The sequence below is a fragment of the Aegilops tauschii genome, chromosome 4, assembly GCF_002575655.3.
Source record: "Aegilops tauschii subsp. strangulata cultivar AL8/78 chromosome 4, Aet v6.0, whole genome shotgun sequence".
Taxonomy (NCBI): Eukaryota; Viridiplantae; Streptophyta; class Magnoliopsida; order Poales; family Poaceae; genus Aegilops; species Aegilops tauschii.
In genome coordinates, this window is record NC_053038.3 from 318,161,372 (window position 1) to 318,171,130 (window position 9,759).

The following is a 9,759-nucleotide window of genomic DNA, read 5'->3' on the forward strand; positions in this document are numbered from 1 at the left end:
GCCGTAGTCCGCAAGCGTGGTCGATGGGCGGCCCTGGTTGCCCGTTGATCAAGACCCTAGTGGAGGCGGTAGAGAGAAGGATCGAGATCCAGTCCCTCCAACGGTTCCCGAAGCCGAGGTGTCGCAGCGTCTCCAGAAGAAAAGGCCAAGAGACGCTATCGAAGGCCCTAGCAATGTCGAGCTTGAGCAACATGCGCGACGACTTGAGGTTGTGAAGGAGGCGGGCCGTTTGCTAGACCAGGAGGAAATTGTCGTGGAAGCATCTCCCGGCGATGAATGTACTTTGGTTAGTCAAAACCATGGCGCCGAGCTTTGGTGCGAGCCGGAGCGATAGCACCTTCGCAAAGAGTTTGGCGATGAGGTGGATGAGGCTAATGGGACGGTAATCAGAGAGCGCCGCTGGATCCGCACGCTTGGGGAGCAAGGTGAGGAGGGCCTCGTTGAGTTTTTGGAAGCCACGCCCATTGGCGGTGTGGAACTTGTTGAACACGTCGCAAATATCTTGCTTGATGATGTCCCAGGAAGCCCGAAGAAACTCTGTGATACGTCTCCAACGTATCTATAATTTTTGATTGCTTCATGCTATATTATATTCTGTTTTGGATGTTTAACGGGATTTATTATACACTTTTATATTATTTTTGGGATGAACCTATTAACCGGAGGCCCAGCCCAAATTGTTTTTTTGCCTATTTCAGAGTTTCGCAGAAAAAGAATATTAAACGGAGTCCAAACGGAATGAAACCTTCGGGAACGTGATTTTCGGAATGAACGTGATCCAGAGGACTTGGACCCTACGTCAAGAAAGAAACCAGGAGAGCACGAGGCAGGGGGCACGCCTACCCCCCTGGGCGCGCCCTCCACCCTCGCGGGGCCCACATTGCTCCACCGATGTACTTCTTCCTCCTATATATTCCTACGTACCCCCAAACCAACAGAAGCATCCACGAAAACCTAATTCCACCACCGCAACCTTCTATACCCGTGATATCCCATCTTGGGGCCCTTTCCGGCGTCCTGCCGGAGGGGGCATTGATCACGGAGGGCTTCTACATCAACACCATAGCCTCTCCGATGATGTGTGAGTAGTTTACCTCAGACCTTCGGGTCCATAGTTATTAGCTAGATGGCTTCTTCTCTCTTTTTGGATCTCAATACAAAGTTCTGCACGATTCTCGTGGAGATCTATTCGATGTAATCTTCTTTTGAGGCGTGTTTGTTGAGACCGATGAATTGTGGGTTTATGATCAAGTTTATCTATGAACAATATTTGAATCTCCTCTGAATTCTTTTATGTATGATTGGTTATCTTTGCAAGTCTCTTCAAATTATCAGTTTGGTTTTGCCTACTAGATTGATCTTTCTTGCAATGGGAGAAGTGCTTAGCTTGGGGTTCAATCTTGCGGTGTCCTTTCCCAGTGACAGTAGGGGCAGCAAGGCACGTATTGTATTGTTGCCATCGAGGATAACAAGATGGGGTTTATATCATATTGCATGAGTTTATCCCTCTACATCATGTCATCTTACTTAAAGCGTTACTCTATTCTTTTGAACTTAATACTCTAGATGCATGCTGGATAGCGATCGATGTGTGGAGTAATAGTAGTAGATGCAGGCAGGAGTCGGTCTACTTGTCACGGACGTGATGCCTATATACATGATCATACCTAGATATTCTCATAACTATGCTCAATTCTATCAATTGCTCAATAGTAATTTGTTCACCCACCGTAATACTTATGTTCTTGAGAGAAGCCACTAGTGAAACCTATGGCCCCCGGGTCTATTTTCCATCATATTAATCTTCCAATACTTAGCTATTTTTATTGCCTTTTTTTACTTTGCATCTTTATTATAAAAATACCAAACATATTATCTTATCATATCTATCAGATCTCACTTTCGTAAGTGACCGTGAAGGGATTGGCAACCCCTTTATTGTGTTGGTTGCGAGGTTTTTATTTGTTTGTGTAGGTGCGAGGGACTTGAGCGTGGCCTCCTACTGGATTGATACCTTGGTTCTCAAAACTGAGGGAAATACTTACACTACTTTACTGCATCACCCTTTCCTCTTCAAGGGAAAACCAACGCAGTGCTCAAGAGGTAGCAAGAAGGATTTCTGGCGCCGTTGCCGGGGAGATTCACGCCAAGTCAAGTCAAGATTTGACTCCCAGCAACGAGCCATTTCTGGCGCCGTTGTCGGGGAGTCTACGCAAAAGTCAACATACCAAGTACCCATCACAAACCCTTATCCCTCACATTACATTATTTTCCATTTGCCTCTCGTTTTCCTCTCCCCCACTTCACCTTTGCCGTTTTATTCGCCCTTCTTCCATTCGATCTTGTGTTACCATGTGCCTTCTTTTTTGCTTGCATCTTTGCTTGCTAAGAGTTTATGGATCCCCATCCACTTGCTAATCTTTTTAAGAGATCCAATTATGATGAACCTATTGCTAGTGAGTTGAGTGCACTAGATTATCTTTATGAGGTTTTGCTTGAAATTCATGAATCTGAAAATTGTGATGAAGAAATTTATGAAAAGATTCACGATAGCTCCGTGAATAAAAAACATGATTTCAATGATTTTACTATAAATTCTCTTGATGTCAATTGTTCTAATAATATGCAAAACCCTAAGCTTGGGGATGCTAGTTTTTCTATGTCTACCACTTGTTGCAATGATCATGATTGGGGTGATTCTTCTTATGATCTTGAAATTTTATTTAAGCCCCATGATGAATATGAGATTGATAATAATGTTTGCAATAATATTGAAAGTGGGTTTGGAAGAGTGTCGACTTTAGATCCCACATGTTTGGAGAATGTTCAATCTTATGAAATTTTTGAGAAAAGTGGGTTTGGAGAGGTCATGACTTTAGTTAATGTTAATCCCACTATTTCGGAAGAGTGTCAACTTTGCATGCATGTGGATCGTGTTGAGAATATGTTTTGTGATATCTATATTCTTGAATTTGCTTATGATCCTACATGTAATTATTATGAGAGGGGAAAAATATGGTTGTAGAAATTTTCATGTTACTAAATTACCTCTGTTCATGTTGAGATTGCTATCGTCACTTTCTTCTTCCTTGCATATGCTAGTTTTTGCTTGCCTTGCAAATTTGTTTGCTTATAATATGCCTATGCATAGGAAGTATGTTAGACTTAGATGTGTTTGTCATGTGTTTTATGATGCTCTCTTTGCGCTTCAATTCTTGTCTTTCATGTGAGCATAATTAAAGTTATCAATGCCTAGCTAAAAGGCTTTAAAGAAAAGCGCTTGTTGGGAGGCAGCCCAAATTTTATTTTAGTTTTTTGCTTTTTGCTCCTGTTTAGGAATAAATTTTTGATATAGCCTCTGGTTATATGTGTTTTTATGTTTTAATTAGTGTTTGTGCCAAGTTAAACCTATAGGATCTTCTTGGACGATAATTATTTGATCTTGCTGAAAATTCCAGAAACCTTCTGTTCACGAAAAAAATTGTTAAAAATCACCAGAACGTGATAAAATACTGATTCCAATTGGTGATGATCAATAAACAAATTTTATAGGTCTTCCTATTTTGGTAGATTTTTTTGAGTTCCAGAAGTTTGCGTTAGTTACAGATTACTACAGACTGTTCTGTTTTTGACAGATTCTGTTTTTCGTGTGTTGTTTGCTTATTTTGATGAATCTATGGCTAGTAAAATAGTTTATAAACCATAGAGAAGTTGCAATAAAGTAGGTTTAACACCAATATAAATAAATAATGAGTTCATTACAGTACCTTGAAGTGGTGTTTTGTTCTTTCGCTAACGGAGCTCACGAGATTTTCTGTTAAGTTTTGTGTTGTGAAGTTTTCAAGTTTTGGGTAAAAGATTTGATGGATTATGGAACAAGGAGTGGCAAGAGCCTAAGATTGGGGATGCCCATGGGACCCCAAGATAATCTAAGGACACCAAAAAGCCAAAGCTTGGGGATGCCCCGGAAGGCATCCCCTCTTTCGTCTACTTCCATCGACAACTTTACTTGGAGCTATATTTTTATTCACCACATGATATGTGTTTTGCTTGGAGCGTCTTGTATGATTAAGTATTTATTTGTTAGTTTTCCACAATCATCCTTGCTGTACACACCTTTTGAGAGAGACACGCATGATTCGGAATTTATTAGAATACTCTATGTGCTTCACTTATATCTTTTGAGCTATATAGTTTTTGCTCTAGTGCTTCACTTATATCTTTTAGAGCACGGTGGTGGATTTGTTTTATAGAAACTATTGTTCTCTCATGATTCACTTAGATTATTTTGAGAGTCCTACAAAACAGCGTGGTAATTTGCTTTAATTATGATAGGCATTCAAGATTAGTAAAAAAATCTTATGAGTGTGTTGAATACTATGAGAAGTTTGATGCTTGATAATTGTTTTGAGATATAAAGATGGTGATATTAGAGTCATGCTAGTTGAGTAGTTGTGGATTTGAGGAATACTTGTGTTAAAGTTTGTGATTCCCGTAGCATGCACGTATGGTGAACCGTTATGTGATGAAGTCGGAGCATGATTTATTTATTGATTGTCTTCCTTATGAGTGGCGGTCAGGGACGAGCGATGGTCTTTTCCTACCAATCTATCCCCCTAGGAGCATGCGCGTAATACTTTGCTTTGATAACTTGTAGATTTTTGCAATAATATATGAGTTCTTTATGACTAATGTTGAGTCCATGGATTATAAGCACTCTCTTCCTTCCACCATTGCTAGCCTCTGTAATACCGCGCACTTTTCGCCCGTATCATACACCCACCATATACCTTCCTCAAAACAGCCACCATACCTACCTATCATGGCATTTCCATAGCCATTCCCAGATATATTGCCATGCACCTCACCACCATTCCATTTATTATGACAAGCTCCATCATTGTCATATTGCCTCGCATGATCATGTAGTTGACATCGTATTTGTGGCAAAGCCACCGTTCATAATTCTTTCATACATGTCACTCTTGATTCATTGCATATCCCGGTACACGCCGGAGGCATTCACATAGAGTCATATTTTGTTCTAAGTATTGAGTTGTAATTGTTGAGTTGTAAGTAAATAAAAGTGTGATGATCATCATTTTTAGAGCATTGTCCCAAGTGAGGAAAGGATGATGGAGACCATGATTCCCCCACAAGTCGGGATGAGACTCCGGACTAAAAAAAAGGCCATAAAAAAGAAAGATAAAAGGCCCAAATAAAAAATAATGAGAGAAAAAGAGAGAAGGGACAATGTTACTATCCTTTTACCACACTTGTGCTTCAAAGTAGCACCATGATCTTCATGATAGAGAGTCTCCTATGATATCACTTTCATATACTAGTGGGAATTTTTCATTACAGAACTTGGCTTGTATATTCCAATGATGGGCTTCCTCAAAATGCCCTAGGTCTTCGTGAGCAAGCAAGTTGGATGCACACCCACTTAGTTTCTTTTGTTGAGCTTTCATATACTTATAGCTCTAGTGCATCCGTTGCATGGCAATCCCTACTCACTCACATTGATATCTATTAATGGGCATCTCCATAGCCCGTTGATACGCCTAGTTGATGTGAGACTATCTTCTCCCTTTTTGTCTTCTCCACAACCACCATTCTATTCCACATATAGTGCTATGTCCATGGATCACGCTCATGTATTGCGTGAAGATTGTAAAAGTTTGAGAACACCAAAAGTATGAAACAATTGCTTGGCTTGTCATCAGGGTTGTGCATGATTTAAATACTTTGTGTGGTGAAGATAGAGCATAGCCAGACTATATGATATTGTAGGGATAACTTTCTTTGGCCATGTTATTTTGAGAAGACATAATTGCTTAGTTAGTATGCTTGAAGTATTATTATTTTTATATCAATATTAAACTTTTGTCTTGAATCTTTCGGATCTGAACATTCATACCACAATTAAGAGAATTACATTGAAATTATGCCAAGTAGCATTCCGCATCAAAAATTCTGTTTTTATCATTTACCTACTCGAGGACGAGCAGGAATTAAGCTTGGGGATGCTTGATACGTCTCCAACGTATCTATAATTTTTTATTGCTTCATGCTATTTTATATTCTGTTTTGGATGTTTAACGGGCTTTATTATACACTTTTATATTATTTTTGGGACTAACCTATTAACCGGAGGCCCAACCCAAATTGCTGTTTTTTGCCTATTTTAGAGTTTCACAGAAAAAGAATATCAAACGGAGTCCAAACGGAATGAAACCTTCGGGAACGTGATTTTCAGAACGAACGTGATCCAGAGGACTTGGACCCTACGCCAAGAAAGGAACCAGGAGAGCACGAGGCAGGGGGGCGTGCCTACCCCCTGGCGCGCCCTCCACCCTCATGGGGCCCACGTTGCTCCATCGACGTACTTCTTCCTCCTATATATACCTACGTACCCCCAAACCAATAGAAGCATCCACGAAAACCTAATTCCACAGCCGCAACCTTCTGTACCCGTGAGATCCCATCTTGGGGCCTTTTCCGGCGTCCCGCCGGAGGGGGCGTTGATCACGAGGGCTTCTACATCAACACCATAGCCTCTCCGATGATGTGTGAGTAGTTTACCTCAGACCTTCGGGTCCATAGTTATTAGCTAGATGGCTTCTTCTCTCTTTTTGGATCTCAATACAAAGTTCTCCATGATTCTCGTGGAGATCTATTCGATGTAATCTTCTTTTGCGGTGTGTTTGTTGAGACCGATGAATTGTGGGTTTATGATCAAGTTTATCTATGAACAATATTTGAATCTCCTCTGAATTCTTTTATGTATGATTGGTTATCTTTGCAAGTCTCTTCGAATTATCAGTTTGGTTTGGCCTACTAGATTGATCTTTCTTGGAATGGGGAAGTGCTTAGCTTTGGGTTCAATATTGTGGTGTCCTTTCCCAGTGACAGTAGGGGCAGCAAGGCACGTATTGTATTGTTGCCATCGAGGATAACAAGATGGGGTTTATATCATATTGCATGAGTTTATCCCTCTACATCATGTCATCTTACTTAAAGCGTTACTCTGTTCTTTTGAACTTAATACTCTATATGCATGCTGGATAGTGGTCGATGTGTGGAGTAATAGTAGTAGATGCAGGCAGGAGTCAGTCTACTTGTCACAGACGTGATGCCTATATACATGATCATACCGAGATATTCTCATAACTATGCTCAATTCTATCAATTGCTCAATAGTAATTTGTTCACCCACCGTAATACTTATGTTCTTGAGAGAAGCCACTAGTGAAACCTATGGCCCCCGGGTCTATTTTCCATCATATTAATCTTCCAACACTTAGCTATTTTTATTGCCTTTTATTTTACTTTGCATCTTTATTATAAAAATACCAAAAATATTATCTTATCATATCTATCAGATCTCACTTTCGTAAGTGACCGTGAAGGGATTGACAACCCCTTTATTGCGTTGGTTGCGAGGTTTTTATTTGTTTGTGTAGGTGCAAGGGACTTGAGCATGGCCTCCTACTGGATTGATACCTTGGTTCTCAAAACTGAGGGAAATACTTACGCTACTTTACTGCATCACCCTTTCCTCTTCAAGGGAAAACCAACGTAGTGCTCAAGAGGTAGCACTCTGCCATGAAGCCATCTGGTCCTGGCGCTTTGCCGGAAGGCAAGCACTTGACTGCGCGCCAAATTTCCTCTTCGGAGAAAGGCTCATCAAGGTCATCAAGGGGGAAGGCGTTCTGCTGAAGGAGTGACTGATCGATCGAGAACTCGTGCACCTTAGTCGTGCCAAGGACGTTAGAGAAGTGGTGGAAGGCAGCCTCGGCCATGGCGTCGTGGCCAGTGACAAGTTGATCCCCGACCCGGAGGGAGGTAATGATGCTCCGCTGCTTCCTGTGAGAGGCGTGAATCTTGAGGTAGGAGACGGCCACGTCGTCGCTGCGAAGCCAAGCAAGACGGACCCGCTGACGTGCAATGGAGCGCTCAAGGGAGGCCCGCCCGAGGTAGGAGCTCTTGAGCTTCCGCCGCAGCCAAGCCTCGTCGTGGCTGAGCGGCCAAAAGTCCTGGGCGGCGTCGAGCCTAGCGATAATCTCACAAGCGACTTTGAGCTGGAGGGAGACGTTGCCGATGGTGCGTGCACTCGAAGATTGGAGGCGACGAACGGTGACCTTGAGACGTGCCATGATGCGCTGGTAGGGATCGGGTCAGGATGGATAGAGTTCCACGCCTCGGAGACGACTTGGTGGAACCCGTCGAGCTTCGGCCAGAAGCGGTCGAAGTGGAAGCGGCGAGCGCCGGGCGGGCGAGAGACACAATCCATGAGCAGGGGGAAGCGATCGGAGGCTGCTGAGGAAAGGCACTGGAGCAGGCAGTTGGGATGAGCGATCTCCCAACAGGAGGTGCAAAGCACGCGATCAATGCTGACTAGGGTCAGAGCGTCGCGCTCGCTAGACCAAGTATATCGGCGTCCGTGGAGGTAAAGGTCACGAAGCTCCTCGTCAGCGATGAACCGCCGGAATCTGTTCATGCAACGGTGATTGACATGAGGGTTGTTCTTCTCATCGGGCGCAACAATCACGATGAAGTCTCCCCCAAGAAGCCACAGACCGATGCGGGATGCACACACGTCGCGTAGGTCACTGATGAAGTCGAGCTTGGCCGCGTCCTCTTGCGGGCCATACACCCCGGTAAGCCACCAGTGGACACTACCATCTAACGGGGTGACGAGAGCCATGATATGGTGATCTCCGATAAGGGGGTTCGAGATGGAGACGTCGGGTCTACGCCATGCAAGGATCATGCCGCCGCGGGTGCCGATTGCGGGGAGGGAGTAGAAATCCTCGTAGAGAGGGCCGAGAGTGTCCAGAACAAGGGAATCCGTGACGACCGCGAGTTTGGTCCCTTGCAGGCACACGATAGAGGGCGAAGCAGCGGTGATCACGCTATAGACAGCAGTGTGTTTGGCACCATTGTTCAAACCACGCACATTCCAGAATAGAATCTTTAGGTTACACTCCATGAAGAGGGGTGGGGGGGAGGGGTGCGATGTGAAACAAAACGATGCGGCCTATGCCTCAATGCGGCAAGGCGTGGCGGGGGAGCTTGGCACCGTGGTTGACGAGGGCCGGGGCAAGCTCCAGCCGAAGAAATCGGCGAATGCCTCGATGACATCCTCAATGAGAGGCCACTCGAAGAGTAGCGCATACTTGGCAAGCATCTCTTCGGAGATAGGCGCAGTGTCATCACTGATCAGCCCGAGGCGACGGAGGAGCACTCTCTTGGCTTTCATCTCGGATCCCAAACCACGACCGGCCTTCGCAATTCGGAAGCTGTGGGGAGGGGTGAAATTGGCGGGGATCTCCTTCCGTCTACGTCGAGCTGGAGGGGTGGGCAGGATGGGCTGGGTACGGACTTCCAACGTGTCGGCGAACTCGGCCAGGGCGCCCCTATCGGCATCGACGTGAGAAGTCGGGCCCGAGCTGATCACAAGATCAGTGCAAACAGAGTTTTGCATGTCACGATTGGCGGGAGGTGAAGAGCCATGCATGGCATTGCAATCTGCGCCTACAGGAGCGGCTGCCGCGATTGGCGGGATCGGTGCCGCATGCACCGGCGGGGTGGGGCCGTCCAGGTGACGAGCATCTAGAGGCAGGTGGGGGTCCCGCGCTGGCTGAGAAGTGGAGGGCCCCGCGAGCAACGGATCCGAGGTGACAGCTGGAGAAGCAGGTGGCCCCTAGGGCATCGGATCCGGTGTGTTAGCAGCTTGGGAGGGCTCTGACGCCT

The 9,759-nt window shown here is 44.7% G+C and overlaps 1 protein-coding gene across 1 annotated transcript; it reads right to left on the reverse strand.

The window, feature by feature from the left end:
• Window positions 1–232: 232 nt before the first annotated feature.
• On the reverse strand, window positions 233–8,995 carry LOC141021844 (uncharacterized). The gene is made up of 3 exons (XM_073497694.1): window positions 8,145–8,995; window positions 7,755–8,055; window positions 233–505 (listed from the first exon to the last, which is right to left on the reverse strand). Exons 1-3 carry the CDS (start codon window positions 8,993–8,995, stop codon window positions 233–235), a joined length of 1,425 nt encoding a protein of 474 aa, XP_073353795.1.
• Window positions 8,996–9,759: the final 764 nt, after the last annotated feature.

Excerpts from the sequence above, each read along its gene's own strand:
- LOC141021844 (XM_073497694.1), bottom strand. The coding sequence starts at position 8,995 with ATGGAGTGTAACCTAAAGATTCTATTCTGGAATGTGCGTGGTTTGAAC. Across the intron at positions 8,056-8,144 it reads GCATCATGGCACGTCTCAAG|GCTCGACGCCGCCCAGGACT; the intron begins GTCACCGTTCGT and ends GATTATCGCTAG. Across the intron at positions 506-7,754 it reads ACGTCCTTGGCACGACTAAG|CAAGATATTTGCGACGTGTT; the intron begins GTGCACGAGTTC and ends GACATCATCAAG.